This window comes from Dendrobates tinctorius, unplaced genomic scaffold (assembly GCF_039654945.1).
Source record: "Dendrobates tinctorius isolate UK_male_01 unplaced genomic scaffold, ASM3965494v1 ptg000083l, whole genome shotgun sequence".
Classification (NCBI taxonomy): Eukaryota; Metazoa; Chordata; class Amphibia; order Anura; family Dendrobatidae; genus Dendrobates; species Dendrobates tinctorius.
This window is the reverse complement of record NW_027361751.1, coordinates 4,427,211-4,447,838: the sequence shown is the minus strand read 5'-3', so window position 1 is coordinate 4,447,838 and position 20,628 is coordinate 4,427,211. Positions and strand designations below refer to the sequence as shown.

Genomic DNA, 20,628 nt, shown 5'->3' with positions numbered 1-20,628 from the left:
CAGTTGTCTGTGAGCTCTTGAGATAATGGATACAGCACACCGAGGTGCTTACCTCTTTGGAAACGCCTGGTTGGATTTTCTCTTTCCCTAGTAAGGAGCTTGTCAAACTCAGAGTGAGGAGCGAAGACTCTGGAAGGTGCTTCTGCCCGTCTGAATGAAACCTCCTGATCTGAGGGTTTCGCAGGGGAGTCTGTGATCTCGAAAGTGTGGTTGATCGCGGCAATGAGGTTCTGTACCGTAACCTTCATGTCTGCGGTATGGTCCGAATCCAGCTCTAAAATCTCTTCGGATGGCGCATCCGAGAACGCTTCGCCTGACTCGGGTGAGGAGGCACAGGAAGTAGACTGCTGGGAAGGACTATGCGGTGAGATGGGGCGAGGGGAGGATTCCGGCCGGAGATCCTGCCTGGGCCTTTTGCGGCTCATGCTGGCTGACTCAGATTGAGCCTCTTGTGACCTGCTGGATCCTGCAGAAGTGTCTAGGGGCAACTTATCAAGAGCGGCCACTAGGGACTGAGACACCCTGGTAAGATCTGCCACAGATTGTGATAGAGAAGAAGCCCAGCCAGGGATGGGGGGTTCACTCTCACGTGGAACAACAGGGGGCTCCTGGGCGGCAGACTCAATGGGATTGCTGCAGTCGAGGCAGAGGTGAGTGGACTGACCTGAGGGAAGTTTGCGATTGCAAGAAGAACATGCAAAGTACTTGACTAAAGTGCAAGTGGGGGCCGGAGGGCGAGCACGGTCAGGCTTAGAGTTAGACATAATGAAGGAAGTAACTGAAGCAGTGCCGGAAGGTTGGGACAGGAGGCAGAGGAGGTGTCAGTCTGCAGTTGCAGAGCTACTCATGGTCCGGTGTCCTGTAGATACTCCCAGTAAGCGATGCTACACGGCTCGTCTGGACTTGCAGGGCCACAGCAGAAGAGACAGGGTCCGGCTGACAGGCAGAGAAAATGGCGCCAGCCTGAGAGGTGTAGAGAAAGATGCGCGCGCTTTCCAGGAAGAGGATGGGTGGAGCTAACCGCCGTTGCTGAAGATGGCACCGCCCGCTGGAATAGACAGGCTAGGATTGGCAGTGGCTGAGCGCCGCCTCAGGGCGCATAATATCAGGGGAGCAGGCGGAGGGCGGGCCTAGCACGGGCGGGAGAGAAGCCCGCCTAAGAATGAGGGCGGGGGCGTGGCCGCGATGCAGGACAAGGCCTGAAATGAAGCCGGGGCCTAGAGTAAATGCGGCAGCCGCCTGTCAGCGCGGGGCGGCGCGGAGGCCCCGCAGCACTGCCGCGGCAACCGCTCCCGAGGATCGCTGGCCAGGCGGGGGAGAAGCCCGCCTAAGAATGAAGGTGGGGGCGAAGCCGCTGCATAACAAGGCCCAAACCGGGGCCAGGATTAAATGCGGCGGCCGCTGGGAGGCGCGGAGGCCTCGCAGCACTGCCGCAGCGACTGCTCCCAAAGGATCCGTGCCTGAATTGCTGAGGAGGATGCGACTCGGGGGCCTCATACTTACCTTGCCTGATCCGTCTTCTGAGTAAACCTGAGGGAATAAAGGTACCTTCATCATCCAGCGTGCTGATTCCTGTAGAAGAGTGTCCGCGCCTCATCCAAACCAGGCTCTGGTAGGCGAGTGGGTGGGAGACGGGGGACGAGGACCATCTGGATCGCTGACACGCACCGCACCCGTGTTAGGCTCTTGGTCCTGCCGTGGAGAGCTATGAGGATACGGGGTGGCAGTACAAGCCGTACTCATAGTCTCTTTGAGGGACTACAGATGTGACTATTCACTCTGTATCCCTCCGGAAACCTGAAAGAAAAATGACGCACACTGAGGTAGATTATGGGTCTAAAGAAAGACCCGTGTCCACCTCCTACTGACACTAAGCTAAACTGAGGAAATTAGTGCCGGTCGGTGGGGTGTATACCTAGGAGGAGGAGCTAATCTTTTTCTGTGCATAGTGTCAGCCTCCTAGTGGCAGCAGCATACACCCATGGTTTCTGTGTCCCCCAATGAGGCGATAGAGAAATTTTTATTTTGTTGTTCATTTGCTTCCTAAATGCAAAAGTTAAGAAACTTTCTAAATGGTTTTCTTTAAAAATATTCTACCATTTTGCTGCTGCAGTGTCTGCAAGTCCTGTATCTAACTGAGTGATCTACTAAAATGTTACAGATCTGCCAGAGCTCCTGCTGGGTCTCTCCACTTGACTCTGCATTAGGCCAAGTGCTCAGATCGGACAACCTGGCCCAACCATAGGGACTCCTGACTTAACAGCCTCATATGTTTAAGAGGCAATTAGCAAGCACGGTCCTAATTTCAAGGATGTGTGAAACAGATCTTAAAAATAGTTGCAGGGTGGGGTTATGATCAGACCAGAAAAGAAATCTACAGACACAGCGAGTGTGGAGAAAACAGGCTAAAGATGAGGAAGAAGGAACGAGAAGAACAAATAAGAAGCTGGACTGATTTATGAGTTTATGAAGACAGCAGCACCCAGCATTCACACAGACCTCACATCCAGCCTTTATTGCTGGAAGAGACACTCCTAACAAGAGGAAAATCAGAAACTACAATCGGGGGGGGATCTCAAAACAAATGAAAACTGCTGACCAAGTTAGGACAATTTTTTAACTAAAGAATACCCACCAATAGGTCCAAAAATAGATCTATGCAAAACTAATGAAAAACACTCCCAAAAATCATGAGATCAATATAAAGAAAATCAATAATGAGTGTCAGAACTTCCCTAGAGAATATATAGTGGGGGAAAAAACATATTTATTCAGCCACCAATTGTGCAAGATCTCCCACTTTAAAAGATGAGAGGCGCCTGTAATTGACATCATAGGTAGACCACAACTATTAGAGTCAAAATCAGAAAACAAATCCAGAAAAATCACCTTGTCTGATTTGGCAAAATTAATTTAGTAAATTATGGTGGAAAATAAGTATTTGGTCACCTAAAAACATGCAAGATCTCTGGATTTCCATTTCCTTGCTATTGCTTCAATAGTTGATTTCATCACACCAAGCTGCTTGCCTATTGCAGATTCAGTCTTCCCAGCCTGGTGCAGGGTTACAGTTTTGTTTCTGGTGTCCTTCGACAGCTCTTTGGTCTTCACCATAGTGGAATTTGCAGTGTGACTGTTTCAGGTTGTGGACAGGTGTCTTTTATACTGATACATGGATTTTTGTGAGTACTCACCGTAAAATCCTTTTCTCCGAGACGCTCATTGGGGGACACAGATACTGTGGGTGTATGCTTCTGCCGCTAGGAGGCTGACACTAAGTGGAAAAAAGAGGTTAGCTCCTCCTCCGCAGTATACACCCTCGCCCCTATTGCGGGCGGAAATCAGTTTGGTGCCAAAGCAGTAGGAGGACAAAAAAATCAGCCTTAATACAGGTACAACATGTCCAAAGGAAAACACCACCCTTATATCAAATCAGTAAACACATTCATTTAAACAAGAGCCAACTGGCTAATAGGGTGGGTGCTGTGTCCCCCAATGAGCGTCTCGGAGAAAAGGATTTTACGGTGAAGTACCCACAAAAATCCATGTTTCTCCTTCGTCTCATTGGGGGACACAGATACTGTTGGACGTCCTAAAGCAGTCCCTGGGTGGGAGATTGACTCACCGATCCAAGCTACATGCACCTCCTGTTTAAAGGTGCGCTACCGTTGCTTGGAGAGTCCTTCTACCCAGGCTTGCATCCGCCGAGGCCTGAGAATGGATATTATGTTTGGCAAATGTGTGCAGGCTGGATCAGGTTGCTGCCTTGCAAACCTGTTCTGTCGAAGCCTGGTGCCGAAGCGCCCAAGAGGCGCCCACCGACCGGGTAGAGTGCGCTCTGATCCCTGCCGGAATCGGCGTGCCTCTAATGCGGTAGGACTCATGAATAGTCAAACGAATCCATCTGGCTATGGTCGACTTTGCAGCAGCGAGTCCCTTCCTGCGTTCTTCAGGGAGCACAAACAGCGTGTCCGTCTGAGGAAAGGGTGCCGTACGTGACACGTACCTCCGGAGGGCTCTTACCAGGTCTAACATGTGAAGAGCCTTCTTCCACACGGTGCACCGGTGCTGGACAAAATGAAGGCAAAGCAACATCTTCATTGATGTGACAAAGAGGACACGACCTTCGGCAGAAAAAGAGGGGCTGGTCTGAGGGCCACCTTATACCTATGGAAAGTGAGGAACGGAGCTCGGCAGGATAGAGCCGCCAGCTCTGAAACCCACCTGATGGAAGTGATAGCCACTAGGGGAACAACTTCCCAGGAAAGGTACCTCAAAGCGATATCCTGAAGCGGTTCCAATGGAACTTCCTGCAGAACACTTAGGACCATGTTAGGAACCCAGGCGTCCATCGGCACCATATAGGGAGGTATCAAGTGGGACACTCCCCGGATGAAAAGTTTTCACCTGCAAATTGGTAGCAACCCTGCACTGGAACAGGACGGAAAAGGCCGACATTTGTCTCCTGCGGAAACTTGGGGCAAAGCCCGAGTCTAATGCTCTACCGACTGAGCTATCCGGGCTCTCTGAGCCCGACTGGAGAAAAACCAAGATGTTGGAGATCGAGAATCTTAGCTGGGAAACACCGCGGCCTCGACATCAAGCAAAGAACACCTTCTTGCTCCCGAACCCTGCCTGGGTTAGAATCCAAGATTCAACGGCCCTGCCGTCAAACACAGGGTCCCTGAGTTCGGGTGGCAAATTAGCCCTTGAGACGGTAGATCTGGGCGCTCTAGCAGGCGCCCAGGAACATCGGCGAGCAGCTGCCTTAGATCTGCGTACCACGCTCGACGGGACCAGTCTGGGGCCAGCAGAATCGCCGGCCCCCCTTCCGTCTTGATCCCTTTGCTGACTCTCGAGAGTAGTGGCAGTGGGGAAAATAGATATGGGAGGCGATACTGGTTCCATGGTAGAACCAACGCGTCCACCGCGAATGCCTGCGGGTCCCTGGCCTGAGCGACATATGTGGGCACCTTGGCATTCACTCTGGAAACCATCAGGTCCACATCCGGAGCTCCCCACAGTTGACAAATCTGTTGAAGAACTTCGGGATGTAGAGAGCACTCTCCGGATGCAAGACCCTGCCGGCTGAGGAAGTCTGCCGCCCAATTTTCCACGCCCGGGATGTGGACAGCCGAAATCACCGAGTGGTTTGCTTCGGCCCACTGAAGAATGTGCTCCACCTCGCGCATGTTTGTTCTGCTGCGGGTGCCCCCCTGACAAATTATGTAAACCACCGCCGTGGCGATGTCCGATGGAATCCGGACGGGGCGGCCTGCTAGAAAGTGATGAAACTTCTGCAGAGCCAGCCGAATTGCTCGTATCCCCAATAAGTTGATCGGGAGGCGTGCCTCCTGTGGCGACCACCGTTTCTGGGTTGTGTGGTGGCGAAACACCGCTCCCCAACCGAGGAGACTGACGTTGATTGTCATTATCAGCCCATGACATGGGGGGAAAGGTTTCTCCTAGGCCAGAGAAGAACTGGTTATCCACCATCCGAACGACTGCCTGACTTGAGAGGACAGTTTGCACCGCCGATCGAGCGTGAAAGGATTCTTGTCCCAGGCTGACACGAGGCGTGCTGCAGGGGGTGAAGGATGGAACTGGACGAAAGTTATCGCTTCGATTGCTGCCACCATTTTCCCTAGGATCCTTATCGCGGATCGGATGGTATGAGGGACTGGTTGGCGTAGTGTCCAGACTCCCTGCCGGAGACTAGCGCCCTTTCCTGAGGGAGAATTATCAACCTTCAGCAAGCGTCGAAGATCATTCCTAGGAAGGAGATCCTCTGAGCTGGCACAAGGGATGATTTCTTTGCATTGACCAACCATCTAAGCGGCAAGAGTATCTAGCGTGATGTTGACACCTTCCTCACATGCCCGTATTGACGGGCCCTTGACTAAGAGGTCGTCCAGATAAGACAAGATGACTATGCCTCGAGAATGTAGTGTGGCCCTGACAATTGCCATAACCTTTGTGAACACTCTGGGAGCCGTGGCTAGCCCGAAGGGTAGCGCTACGAACTGCAAATGTTGAACGCTGATTCATTACATAATCTCCGGCTATCGTCATCTGACATGTGACCTCCGAGATCTCTGCAGGTAGATCCTGCTCCTGCGCGACCTTGTTTAATGTTTCTGACTATGATATCATAGCCTTGGCTACCCAAGTTGCTGCGAACGAGGGAGCGAGTGCAGACCCTGACGCCTCATATACTGAACGACCTAGGCTCTCAATAAGGCAGTCCGTGGGATCTTTAATCGAGGAAACCCTAGGGACAGATAACAGGGTCTTAGTGGCCAGGCGTGAAACCGGAGGATCCACTATCAGGGATTCCATCCATTGTTTACGGAGGTCCGGAGCAAATGGATAACGTTTCGAGTACCCTTTAACCCGAGAAAAATGCGATTTTGTACGTTCTCTGTGCCGCTGCACTATGTCCTCAAACTCAGGGTGAGAGGAAAAAAAATTCTGTGTAGCCGCTTCACCCGTTTACATGCCACTTTACGCCCCGTAGCTGCTGCGGTATCATCCTCAAACCCCAGGGTCTGATTGATGTCTTCTATGAGGCTGTCCACTGTTTCACGTGACCCTGGAGTGTCCAGGTCCATGGGCTCGTCTGAGTCGCAATCTGAGGTCTGCTCGCTATCAACCACTGGTGACTTGGAGCGAGAAGACCTTACGGATGCCGAAGGCACCGGATGGACTGGGCGACACCGTGTGGATTCGTTTCCCCCCGGGTCTGCCTGGAGTGAGGGTGGCCCCTGCATGCCGGAGGCTCCTGTGAGGTGGAGGTTCCCTCTAAAGGCGGCGAGACACTGTCCCTGCCCCTATCTGGGGCTTGAAGGGATTCTATTGCTCTCGTAAGCGACGCCATGTACTGTGACAGTGATCGGGCACAATCCGGGGCATTTGACACATTGGTCGCGGTCGCAGGGGAGGGCTCCTGGGCGCGTTTGGATTCGCAGGCTTCTCATAAATGCTGCTCTGCGCCCGTGGAAACGCAGCCTGACAAGAGATGCATGCCGCGTAAAAGAACGTGTGCGTCTTTGCTTTTGTTCGGACATGCTGTATCTGTCCGCTGCTGGGGATATGGGGAGGAGGTAGCCTCTTGGGCAGCACTTACCCCAGTCCTGCGCCCCCCCGACCTGGATGCTTCCTTTAAATCGCGCGCCGACATCTGTGACGCGCACCAGCCTGTAAAATCGCTCTAGGGGCGGTACTCCCACTTTGCGCCCGTGCTCCGGAGCCGGGGCCTCGATTTTTACCGCCGCCAAGTGCGGGGCGGGCTGCCGGAAGTGACACGCGGCCCCGAGGGCGGAACCTCCGGCCGCGGCCTAGCTCCGGCCGAAGCCGTGGCCTCAATTTTTCCCCTACCCGACCGGGGGGGGGGGGGGGGGGGGGGGGGTGGCGCGGTACCAAAAGTGGCGCTACTGACCGGCGCAGTGTTCCTGTCCTGACGGGTCCAGCCCTTCTCTTGCATGGCTAGTGGACACCGCGAGGTGTGCTGCGGCTGTGGGCTCCAGCCTGAAATCTTCGCAGGAGCCCTCCCCGACCCTCTCCTCACCGATGATCTTCTTCGGCCTGCAGCGCAGGTATGTGAGGGGGTCTTTGATAAAAAATAGGACGGTGCAGGCACCCTAGCTCCATCTAACCCCTTCAGGGGGTGAGGAGAGGGACCGTCCGCCACCTTGCAGCACCGCCATCTAGCGTTGGTGGAGCAGTGGGGGCCGCACAGACTAGTCTTGTGCCTCTGTGCAAGCCCATGGTTTCAATACCTAGGGGTGGACAGGGCTAAGTCTGGCATAATGTCCCACGTCGCGGGAGAGGATACGTGGAGGGATACTCGCACGTGGTCGCCAGTTGATGGTTTGGGGAAATCGGATCCTTTCAATAGGATGCGTTGCCCCTGTTTTATCTTCATAAAATAAAAAACACAGAAAAAAATAGATGTCTGGGGAAAAGTCCCAGAGATGTCCCTCGGTGCGGGAAAGGATACGCGGAGACGATACTCAATGCGTGCTCACCCGTTGATGGTTTCGGAAGATCGGACCCTTTCAATAGGATCCGTCGCCCCTGTCTCATCTTCATAGTAAACTAGAAAAAAATAGTCTGGAGAGATCCAGACTGTGTGTGCCTCCATAGGACACTAAGCAAAAACGGATTTCCGCCTGCAATAGGGGCGAGGGTGTATACTGCGGAGGAGGAGCTAACTTCTTTTTTTCACTTAGTGTCAGCCTCCTAGCGGCAGAAGCATACACCCCACAGTATCTGTGTCCCCCAATGAGACGAAGGAGAAAACAAGTTCAAACAGGTGCCATTACTCCAGGTAATGAGTGGAGGACAGAGGAGCCTCTTAAAGAAGTTACAAGTCTATGAGAGCAAGAAATCTTGCATGTTTTTAGGTGACTAAATACTTATTTTCCACCACAATTTACAAACTAAATCTCGCCAAATTAGGCAAGGTGATTTTCTGGATTTGTTTTCTCAGTTCGACTCTTATAGTTGTGGTCTACCTATGATGTCAATTACAGGCCTCTCTCATCTTTTTAAGTGGGAGAACTTGCACAATTGGTGGCTGACTAAATACTTTTTTTCCCCACTGTAAGTACAAAAACAGGAGCAAAGAACACGTGGGGTGTTAAACATGCGTCAGGCATGGTGTGGCGCCTTGTTACCTGGCTTTCCTTCTAGCAGGCTTGCTGTGCTTCTTCTTATACACCTTTATCCATGTGCTTGATTTGCTTAGTATGCTTTTGTACTTCTATTCTCTATGTAAGTTCTGACCCTCATTATTCATGATGTTGTGTTTCTCAGCTAGCCTGCCTATATCTGCATCGTTGACATTTTTTTTATTACAGTTATGATCCTTTGTAATGTATTTTTCATCTTATTACTGGTGACCAGTTACCTCTCTATATTTTTCTACGTGTGACGCTCGTGTTTTCTTATTAGCTTCGGATATGTTTTTAATTATTTTTAGAACCCTATTATGCTTCTAGGAGAGCTTCTTTGTGGCTGTTTTATTAACTACAGGCAACTACTAACCTATGTAAAATATATGGGTTTTTGAAGGCAAAGTTGTCCACAGCTGTTAAGTCACTGTGTAATATTTCTTCTTCTATAGAAAGAGAATAATTGTAGCCAAACAAACATGAGCTAAAGGACGCACAAACTGGTATTTAGAGGGTGGAGAAGACCAATTACAGTTTAACCAGTGGCGGTAAACGGAATTAAAAGAGAGCCCCTTTGTCTTACTTGTCATACTTACCAATTACTTTCTCTGACACATTTAACAAGATTGATGAAAATCGAGGATCTACTATGTGCCTGTTATGAAATAAATAAATAAAAGGCGATTAATGATACTTACATTTTCTGCAGCGAACATATCTCTTTATAATCGGTGCTAATAAAAGATCATCTAAGCATGAAATGCATATTCAGCCATGATATCATATGTGAAATATCTGACGACAGTGCTCCCTTATTGCAGAAAGAAGCAATCTGAAGGAGCGAAGAGCATTTTGGTAGCACTCGATTTTCTAGGCAGATGTGAATATTTAAATGGAGTTGTCTTTGATAAGAAAAGATGGCCGCACATGCCCCTGGGTAGTAGCTGGCATCGCACCCGAGCTCCACTGAGCTGAATGGGGCTGAGCAATAGCTTCAATGCCACACACGACCTGTGGACATGGTTTCTGAATGAAATCGGCCATGTTTTTCTTCTGCTGCACAACCCCATTAATATTAATGATTGTCTACGTACTTTATGAGGAAGGTGAGTATTTGGCAGAGCTGTTTCTCATCCCTCCCTGCTAGGGCATTTTTAAGAGTTCCTCTTCGTTCAATTTCATTCATCACGGCCACAATCACTTCTGGGCTTCTGGCCTAAGTAAGAAATAGGAAAATGAATCATGGAATAAGAAACTGGAGACTTCCAAGAGACATTGTGTGAACAGGACCCTGCGGTACAATGTAACAGTGACATTGTCCACAGCAGCTATGTGATCGCATCAGATGTAATGGCAGCAACGCCCGACCCAACATGTCATTGTTGAGCAGTATGACAGGGCTCAGGAGCATGGAAGAGGGAATGAGACTGAGCTTTGGTACCACACACAGCTGCCAGCACACGAGAGCTCCTGTGCCTGTAATGGCAGAGCTGAAATGCCCACAAGATCACTAAAGCCTCGTCTTTCTGCTGATTGGCAGCTGGCAGACTCCAAAACAGTGCCACTATATGTCCGACACAGGGTAAGGCTACTTTCACACATCAGTTTTTTGCCGTCAGGCACGATCCGGCTTTTTTTAGAAAAAACGGATCCGGCATAAATTTTGGAGAACTGTAGAAACGGATCCGTTTTTTTGCTGGATCCGTCTCTGTTCCTGGGGGCTGGCCAATTGGATCTGAGCATGCGCAGACTTAAAAAAAACCGGATCCGGTGGCTGGATCCGTCTTTTTCTGGATCCGGCGCATTCCGGCGCCCATAGACTTTCATTGTAGCAAAAAGCTGGAAGCGCCGGATCCGGCGCTTCCGGCTTTTTCGCCGGAGACAAAAAACGTTACAGTAGCCGTTTTTTCCAGACGCCGGAATGAGACAAGTTGCCGGATCCGGCAAAAAACGGATGAAACGCAATGCCATCCGGCACGATCCAGCGCTAATGCAAGTCAATGGGGAAAAACCGGATCCGGCATTGCATTTTGCCGGATCCGGTTTTACAAAAAAAAGCCGGATCGCGCCTGAAGGCAAAAAACTGATGTGTGAAAGAGGCCTAACACATCACTCTTCAGGCTAGGACATCCAAAATCAGCGTAGGCTACGCAGGTCCCATATGAATCACAGTGGCACCGGTTGGGCATCAGTGACGTAGGGCAATGTGGTTATAATGAACACCAATTATCCGGTATTCTACACATTCACATCTCATCAAAGAGACAAAGAGGACAAGGAATAAAATATATAGTAAATGATAGCAGTCCAGAAAGAAATGAAGGCCCGAAATACACACCCAAGCATATGACAACACCGTACCCAGACGTGCAGAGAGATTCACTAGAAAGAGGCTCCGAAAATTCTGTAATAACCTTCACTAAGATAAGGCAATCCAAGCGAAACAACGCGCTCCTCAGTATATGGAAATTCGAACAAGCCAGGAAGCCCTAGAATAGGAGCAATGAGCTGGACAGACACTCACTCCATGATCAAAAAGCCGGTATGGCGAGGGATCTCTCGGTTATTTGACACCACTGTGCACACCAATGTGTATCTCAACATTTTTGTAACACTTTGTGAATCCCCTGAATTATCAAGAGTTAATGGAAAGTTACTTCTAGCAAAATGTAGGAAAGTGTCACACATCGGAAACGGAGAAACTGAGTGATTTTTCATCAACAGAGTAATTTCAAAATAGCTTTGGCCACCATGCTCATCGGATTTGACAGCAGACTTCCCCCCTTTTAGGGGAAACATCCAACATGACATTACTGCTACCCCCCTCCCCCCATCAATATTCTTGCTGATACTTGCCACCGAATATTCAGGGCCTCTGTGGAGTGACTCTCCCTGTATATTCCCAATACCAGCTGGTTTCTTACCTCTAATGCAGCATCCAGAGCTGCAGACACCTGGAATCCTCTGAGCAACTTGTCGTATTTCCTTAAGTGCTGTCTTACTGGTTTGCTGACAATGAAGTCATCCTGTACAGAACACAGAAAATCAAGACAATTGTATAAAATCTCTTAAACTAAATGCATTTCTGCAGTTTTCCATACGCAGCCTTTCTCCACCGTCTCCCTATCCTGCAGGATCATCTGCCACGTTACCTGTTTAGGCATGTAGTCCTTCCCTTTCACAAACATTCGGTAACTTGGATGTTTCCTTCGTGCTGGTTCATGTGATTTCTTATCCTCTGGCTTTCGATGTTTTACATTCAAAACGCCATTGGTCATTCCTACCACGATCATCTCATCATCAGGCTGCAAAACGCATCAGTTAATGTTGTTACATTGTGACATTAAGCATTACTTCTACATATGTATTACTAACATATTATTTACTTTCAGAGCACCAATGATTCCAGACTGCTGTACATGAGAAGGGATTACATAGAAGATACAAATCTAAAGTATAGTGTACAAGCTAACAATGACAGACTGGTAGAGATGAGAGAGGACCCTGCCACCATGGGCTTATAGTCTATGGGGTAATGGGGAGAGAGACAATAGGTTGGTGAGGTGACAGCGGGGTCATTGCAGGCTGGAAACTTTCTTGGAGACGGTTTTCAAGTTCGATCTGAAGGATCAGTATGGCGGATAGATGTGTTGGGGCACAGAATGTCAGAGGATGGGGGACACAAGGGAGAGGTTTTGGAGGCGTATGGGTGAAGAACGTACAAGTGTGGAAGAAGGTGGTCTGGGGAGGACTGGAGATTATGTGCGGGGAAATATCTAGTTTGGAGATAGAGGTGAGTTAATCGGGCAGCAGATCTAATGATGGTCTGGAAAGGTGTAAGAGTGTTCATAGCAAGGCCACAGAGGACGATATTGCAGTAGTCCAGGCGGGAGAAGATGAGGAAATGCACTAACATTTTAGTAGATTCAGGGTTAAGGAAAGAACGGATTCTGGAATATTTTTGAGTTGGAGGTGGCAGTAAGATCTTGGAATGTGTGAGGTGTGAAGGACAAGGCAGAGTTTAGGATACCTCCGAGGCAGCGGACTTCTGGTACAGGGGAAAGTGTGGTGTCATTTATTGTGATAAATCAGGGGGGTTAGGAGAGGATGAGGAGTTTAGTTTTGTCCACACTGAGCTTTAGGAAGCATAATGAGAAGGAGAATATAGCTGATAGACACTCAGATTCTGGACAGCAGAGAGGTAGATCGGATTGTATAGGTGGTAATGGAAGCCGAGGGTCTTTACGTCAAACCTATCCACTCCCTGGTTCACTGCAGAACATGGAATATGTATTCCTACTACCTAGAATAAGCCTGCAAGTCACCTCTACAAAATGTTGTGACTGTAAAAGATTTTCCATTCTATGGCTTTATCATCATCTTACTACAAGTCCGAAGACAGCTGCAATTGGTTCGCCCTCGTGTCCCAGGGCTGTGGGGTACTCGGTACCAGGACGGTATCAGGGGGATGTGTCACTGCGGCAGTGACCCGGTCTGTGGCCCTGGGCTCCCAATTATCAATGGTGGTTTAGTTTATAGGGAAAGTTTGTGACGCCATCTGTGGTGCTCGGCAAGTGTGGCGTTAGGCCGACGCTGTGGGCAGATCCACTGGGACTGATGGTGTGTGCAGCATAGATGGTGAAGCTCCCCACAGGCGGAGCTGTAGTCCCAAGGCAGTGTAGATGGAATAATGGCGGGGAGGCGTAGATGGTGTAGGTTCAGGTACTCAGGTGTAGTGGTGCGGAATAACTGGAGGACACCAGGGTGTGCGGTTCCAAGGCTTCACTCACTGTTTGCAGTTCACACACACGCCTGCCTCCGCACTGTGTTCTCCAGGTCTGGACTCCAGCCAACCTCCAGGCAAGATAGGCTCTCCTCTCCAACACTCCGCCAACATGTACCTGACTGAACGACTCCTCCAATGCGCCTTTAGGTGCGAAGCACTCCAGTACTTAGTTACTCTGGAATGCCTCTCTCTAGGTGTTCCTAGTCTCTACTTGTATGACAGACAGCTGTAGCCTGCTTTGGGGAACTCCAGCTCCAGAGTCCCGACTCACTAATAAGGTGCTGTTGTGTCCCAAGTCTATGATGGGAGCAAGGTGTTAGCGGCTCACTACTCCACTGGTGTCTGTTGCTGGACATAAAGATGCGATCAACCTCGGGGACCGGGCCCCGGCCTTTGCGCTCTGGACTGGAAGGGTTCTTTCTCTTTCTCAACCTTCTTCCCACCGTCCTTCTATTCTCCTTCGTTCTGATCTGCTCTCTCTCTTTCTGGAAGGTGAGGCTATCAATCTTATCAATCTCTTTCTCTGTCTTTCTCGTGCCAGCAGCCCAGATCACTGGGACCTGCTGCAGCACGTCCTTCAGACATCCATCTTCTCTCCTTCTCTCTCTAGGGCTCACCCCAGACTGAACTCCCTCTTCCTGACCTTCCCCTTCTTTTGTATCATCTTACTCCACCCGCCTCCCAGCACATCTCGTGTTATGAAGCAGGGTTCCACAAGGGGTGCTCTGTTAACCCCCAGCCTGAAGCTGATAGGTGGCCCTACTGAACTATCCTGTGTGTGGGGTGCAGGTGTGGAGCGTGGAAAGGAGTTCCCACCTTACCTGGATGGTGGGGCTCTACACCTTAGGAGAAGGTGCAGTACCTCTGTGGCGACTGAAGCCTCAGGGGTGCCACACAATTATGGACAAGCAGATTCGAGAGCCACTTGTAGTTTCTAATGAGAGACCCTTCACATACATGAGATATTAGTGTACACTTCATACTTACAGCCAATGCCAAGCTTAAAATTGAAGCTGCATAGTCAAAACTATGTACAACTTTGTAGTTCATTGTGCTGTAGACCTTCACATGCCTGAGGAGAAAGGACTGAAATCAGATTACTGTGTAGTAAATAGTTAGAGAGGATTACATCTATTTATTACCCTCCAAAACACTAAGAAAGTAGCGAAAATCTGTCAGTAGGATCGCCCCTCCTAAGCCATCCATTTGAATGACACCTTGATATCTGCCATCTGATGTCTTATTCCAGAGAAAGCCACATTTTTCTTATACGTAAATGAGCTGTTCCGATCTGTATGGGAATCTGCCTCCAGAGGTTATTTTACATGAAAGGGGGCGTTACCAGTGTGAGACATGTAAATCAGGAGAGCAGACTGTCAGTCACTACATATGCCACACTGATAACGCCCCCTTTCATGTAAAAAAATCTCTGGAGGCAGATCGGAACAGCTCATTTACATATAAGAAAAAAGGAGATTTTTGTGTACTCACCGTAAAATCTCTTTCTCTTAGCTTCTAATTGGGGGACACAGAACCATGGGTGTTATGCTGCTGTCCAGTAGGAGGCGACACAATGCATAATCTGAAAAAGATTTAACTATGGCTCCTCCTCTGCAGTATACACCCCTGGACGGCGTCAGCCTTCTCCAGTTTTGTGCAAAAGCATTAGGAGGAACATAACAGAAACAACATAACCATGCCTGAAAGAAGGCCACTATGTACAAGCTCAAAGAACAATATGAGAACTCAACCATAACAACGGCCCGTAAGGGCAACATGGTGGGAGCTGTGTCCCCCAATTAGAGGCTAAGAGAAAGAGATTTTACGGTGATGAATGGACGAATATTGTGCTGACAGGTCCCTAACCTTGGGGCACCGCCGCATGCAGAACCCGTCTACCCAGGCTCGCGTCCGCTGAGGACTGGGTATGAACTCTGCAGTGTTTCGTAAACGTGTGTAGGCTAGTCCAAATGGCCGCCTTACACACCTGTTGTGCCGAAGCCTGGTGCTGAATGGCCCAGGAGGCCCCTACTGCCCGGGTAGAGTGTGCCGTGATACCGGCCGGAAGAGGAGAATTGTTAAGGCGGTAAGCCTCTTGTATGGTGGACTTGATCCACCTGGCAAGTGTAGCTTTGGAAGCCGGCAGACCCTTGCGACCGCCTTCCGGAAGAAGAAAAAGGGAATCAGACTTCCGGAAGGGCGCAGTTCTAGACACGTATATATGCAATGCCCTGACGAGGCCAAGCGTATGCAGAGCCTTCTCCTCTCTATGAACCAGAAACGGGCAAAGGGATGGCAGTGAAATTTCCTCATTGAGGTGGAAGTTGGACACAACCTTTGGAAGGAAGGATGGGACTGTACAGAGAACCACCTTGTCCTGGTGAAAGGCTAGGAAGGGCCGTCTGCAGGAGAGTGCTGACAATTCAGACAACCTGCGTAGCGAAGTGATTGCCACCAGAAAAAAACACCTTCTGTGATAGAATGCGGAGTGGGACTTCCTTAAGGGGTTCGAAAGGTGGTGCCTGCAATGCTGTCAGGACCAGGTTGAGGTCCCATGTTTCCAGTGGACGTTTGTAGGGGGGAACTAATCGGGAAACTCCTTGGAGAAAAGTCCTTACTTTCGGCTTGTTAGCAATGCGCCTCTGGAAAAGCACTGAGAGAGCGCTGACATCTGGCTCTTAAGCAAGCCTAGGTATAGCCTGGTGTCCAGGCCCGATTGAAGAAAACCAAGTACCTTTGGGAGGGAATAAGGGAGAGGAATCTGGCCGTGAGATTAGCACCAGGTAAAGAAAGATCTCCGGGTACGGTAATAGATCTGGGCGGAGGCTGGCTTCCGTGCCCTGATCATTGTCTTAATGACGTCCGGTGAGAGCCCTGCCTGGGTTAGAACCCAGGTCTCAAGGGCCACGCCGTCAAATTGAGAGTCCGAGTTCTGGTGGTAGAACGGGCCTTGTGACAGAAGATCGGGTCGGACGGGGAGACGCCAGGGGGCGTCTGCTGTAAGTTGTACAATGTCGGCGTACCATGTACGTCTGGGCAAGTCTGGCGCGATCAGGATGGTTGGAACTCCCTCTTGTTTGATCTTCCTCACGACTCTGGAGATCAGAGGGAGGGGTGGAAAAATGTACAGAAGCTGGAACTGGGTCCAGTCCTGAACCAGGGCATCTGCTCCGAGCGACCGCGGATCGCGTGTCCTGGCCATGAAGTTGGAGACCTTGGCATTGAAATGGGATGCCATTAGGTCCACGTCCGGGGTCCCTCAGCGACGGCAGATATGGTGAAAAATTTCAGGATAGAGAGACCACTCCCCCGAGTCCATTCCTTGTCTGCTGAGGAAGTCGGCTTCCCAGTTGTTCACACCCGGAATGTGGACCGCAGAGAGTACCGACCTCGTGTCTTCCGCCCAGTGGAGGATATGTGCCACTTCCCTCATCGCCTGGGTGATTCATATATGCCACCGCCGTGGCATTGTCCGACTGTATTCTGATATGAGAGGCTCTCAGTGCCAGGAAGATGGCCCGAATCTCCAGGACGTTGATGGGCATGGTCGCTTCCAGTGTTGACCACTTGCCTTGTGCCCTGTGAAGTAGGTGCACCGCACCCCAGCCTGTCAGGCTTGCGTCGGTGGTCAGAACCTTCCATTGACCTGAGAGAAAGGATTTTCCCCTTGCAAGCGAGGTTGGCTTGAGCCACCAGTGCAGGGACCTTCTGGTTTTCGATGTTACCCGGAACTCCCTGTCGAGGGAGAAAAGATTCCTGTCCCAGGACTTGAGGATGGCTAGTTGAAGGGGTCTGAGGTGAAACTGGGCAAATGGTACCGCCTCCATTGCTGCTGCCATCCTGCCGAGGACTCTCATGGCAAACCGGAGTGATCGGGGGGGGATTGCGGAAGAGTATGCAAACTCCCAGATGGAGAGCCAGTGCCTTGTCCCTGGGAAGGAGCACCAGACCCCTGGAGGTGTCGAATAGCATCCCCAGGAATGTCAGAGACTGACTCGGGGTAGTCGATGACTTTTGCAAGTTGACTAACCAGCCCAGGCGACTCAGAGTGTTGACTGTGATTGAAATGCTGACCTCGCAGTCCTTGAAGGTGGGAGCCTTGATAAGAAGGTCATCCAGGTATGGAAAGACTACTATGCCTCTGGAGTGTAGAACGTCCATGGTGGCTGCCATGATTTTTCTAAACGTCCTGGGAGCCGAGGCGAGTCCGAACGGGAAAGCCACGAACTGGTAGTGATCCTGGTCGATAGCGAACCTGAGAAATCTCTGATGGGCGGGAGCAATCGGTATGTGCCCTGTATGTCTATGGAGGCGAGAAATTCTCCCTGCTCCATGGACGCAATGATGGACCGAAGGGACTCCATGCGGAAATGACGAACCCGTACATATTTGTTGAATTGTTTCAGGTCCAGTATGGGCCATACGCTGCCTCCTTTTCTGGAGTAGAACCCTTCTGGAGTAGATTGGAGTAGAACCCTCGGAAGCGCTCGGTTGCGGGAACTGGTACTATGACTCATGCTTGAAGGAGGGAGGAAACCGCGTGGCGGAAGGCACGAGCCTTGTCTGGCGGCTTTGGGGGAACAGAGAGGAAGAATCGGTTCGGTAGGCTGGAAGTGAACTCTATCTTGTATCCGGAAGACACTATTTCCCTGACCCACCTGTCTTCTGTAATAGGCAGCCAGACTTGCTGAAAGAGTAAAAGTCGTCCGCCTACGGGTGGGATGTCTTCCGGAGTTCGTGAGGCATGATGAGGAGAAAGTCTGAGGTTTTCTCCCTTTGGGCTTTGCCTTGGCCTGCTTTCGGCTGCCAGGTCCTTTCCGGCCTCTGCGCCGCCCGTGGGTTGTCCCTGCGTGGAGACCGGTTACGATTTTGTGCTGGACGCGAGACGGACCAGCCTGAAGAATTCCGAAAGGATCGGAATCATGTTTGGTTACGCCTTTTGAACGTGCGTTTAGGTTTTAGTTGAGGGAGAGAGGTACTCTTCCCCCCAGTGGCATTGGATATCATTGTGTCCAACTTTTCACCGAAAAGTCGCCCACTGAGGTACGGGAGGTGTGTGAGGGACTTTTTCGAGGCCGCGTCCGCTTTCCATTCCCGTAGCCAAAGGATACGCCGGATTGTGATGGCGTTTGATGCTATTCCCGCTACACCTCTTGTGGAATCCAGAGCTGCATGAAGCATGTAATCTGCTACTACTGCTATTTGAACCGCTTGGTTCGACAGCTCAGGATTGGAAGCTTGGAGGCCATCCTGCAAATTTTTGGCCCAAGCCAGAATGGCTTTGGCCACCCAGACTGAAGCGAACGCGGGAGCCAGGGAGGCCCCTGCCGCTTCGAAAATTGAACGAGCCATGCGTTCTACCTGCCGGTCTGCTGCGTCTCTAAGGGTTGAGCTATCTGGCAGTGACAGTAGGGTCTGTGCTGCTAGCCTAGAGACTGGAGGGTCCACTTCGGGCAGATCTGTCCACTCCTTGGTGTCCTTCTGTGGGAAAGGGTACCTTGCCTCCAAATATTTGGAGAATTTCTTCTCGGGCTGTGAAAACTGCTTAGTGAGTATCGCCTGAAATTCCGGGTGATTAGAGAAGACCTTAGGCGGTTTCAGATCACCTTCAAAGCAAATCTTATGTTCTGGGGCTTCTGGGAGTGGATCAGAAATGTCAAGCACCTGATGGATGGAAGAGATAATGTCCTGAACTAGCGCTGCATTGCTAGGGGTACCGGGGACCAGAGACCTCTCCGTTTCGTTGTCGGAGTGACAGATGCCTTCCGAATCCTGCGCATCGCTGAGGCGTTCCCTGGTGGGCGAACTTGGGCAGAGGTCTCCTTTGGCCGGGAATCGCTGTGGAGATCTGCATTGTCTGTCCCTAGTAGGGGACGGTCTAGGTGACCTGGAACTACGGTGTCTCTCCCAAGAGGGGGATGACCGTGTGCTATGGGATGACGCAGATGAACGCGACCTGTGGGTCCACTTACGTCTGGGAGAGCCAGAAACGGCCTGTCCCTGAGTGGAGCTGTCCCTTTGCTGGGTAATGCTCATAGCCGAGACATGACCCTGCAGAGCCTGGAGTAATGTGGAGGTCAGGTTATCTATGGACTGCGTCATAGACTTCGACATTTGAGTAGCCCATTCCGGCGTGGTAGCAGACGCTGAAGCATTGGTAGGAGACTCTTGGGGTTCTGACCCAGTATTTTGGATACAATCCCGGCAGTGCGGGTACGTGCTGCCACTGGGGAGAGTGGTTTTACAGGCTGTGCAGAATGCATAAAAGCAGTCCTCCTTGGTTCTCTTGTACCTTGAGCCTGGCATAGTGCACCGAGTGCAGAAGGGCTGGCTATGCAGAGGGCCCTACAGGGGTGGCTATGCAGAGGAAACCTATAGGGGAGCCTTATAGGGAATATGGATTCACAGCCGAGTAAGAAAACCCAGCTGTGTTCTTACCCCACCAGTGTGCCCCTAGGTCCAGCGCCGTAGATTCACAGTCCTGTGCCCCCCGGAGACTGGCTGACGTGCTGCTGATGTCACAATGCCTTCTCCTGCAGCAATTCTGACCCAGAAATGGCCGCTGAGAGGACGAGAAGGAAGAGGAAGGGGGGGCGGAGAGCTGAAAATGGCGCGCTGAGCTATGTAAAAACGCGCCCTTTCTGTCTCGATCCGCCCCTTCTATGACACTGTAAGGTGTCATATTTGTCATCCGGGGGGCGGCATCAGATAGGCCGAAGCCGCGGTCTAAATTTGAAGTCTGATGCCCAGAAGGGCTCCAGGCCGGCGCGGATGTCCTGGAGGGGGTCGGATCTGAACCAGACCCCCCGGATCTAAAGGCAGGATAGCGGTGGGGATAGTAACAGGAGCGGGGCCCTGTGAGGGGTCCCCCTGAAGCGCTATGGAGCTGGCGCTGCCGCAGAGACAGGGGCACAGGAGCCCTGTGTCTGTGTGTGCTATGTCTGCGTGCACTCTCCCCCGGCCCCTACAGGAGCCCGCAGCTGGGCTGGAAGTCCCTGGCTTTGGAGCCGCAGAATGCTGCTTTGTACAGGCCCTACCTGAGGGGTCTTAACCTAATGCCCCCAGAGGGGGAATAGGGAGGGTGCTGCTGTCACCATCAGGGGCTTCATCCTTGCCTCGACCTCAACCCAGAACCCAAGGGAATTGGGGAAGGAGGGGGGTCTCGAC

The 20,628-nt window shown here is 51.0% G+C and overlaps 1 protein-coding gene across 1 annotated transcript in view; it reads right to left on the bottom strand.

The window, feature by feature from the left end:
• UTP15 (UTP15 small subunit processome component) overlaps window positions 1–20,628 on the bottom strand; it is a 41,059-nt gene that overhangs the window by 4,900 nt on the left and 15,531 nt on the right. Inside the window, exons 8-12 of the mRNA XM_073584066.1 lie at window positions 14,449–14,533; window positions 11,828–11,980; window positions 11,600–11,701; window positions 9,770–9,891; window positions 9,272–9,330 (exon numbers count right to left, since the gene is read on the bottom strand). Of these exons, the coding sequence (XP_073440167.1) occupies window positions 9,272–9,330; window positions 9,770–9,891; window positions 11,600–11,701; window positions 11,828–11,980; window positions 14,449–14,533 (521 nt within the window). The remainder of the gene's footprint in view (window positions 1–9,271; window positions 9,331–9,769; window positions 9,892–11,599; window positions 11,702–11,827; window positions 11,981–14,448; window positions 14,534–20,628) is intronic.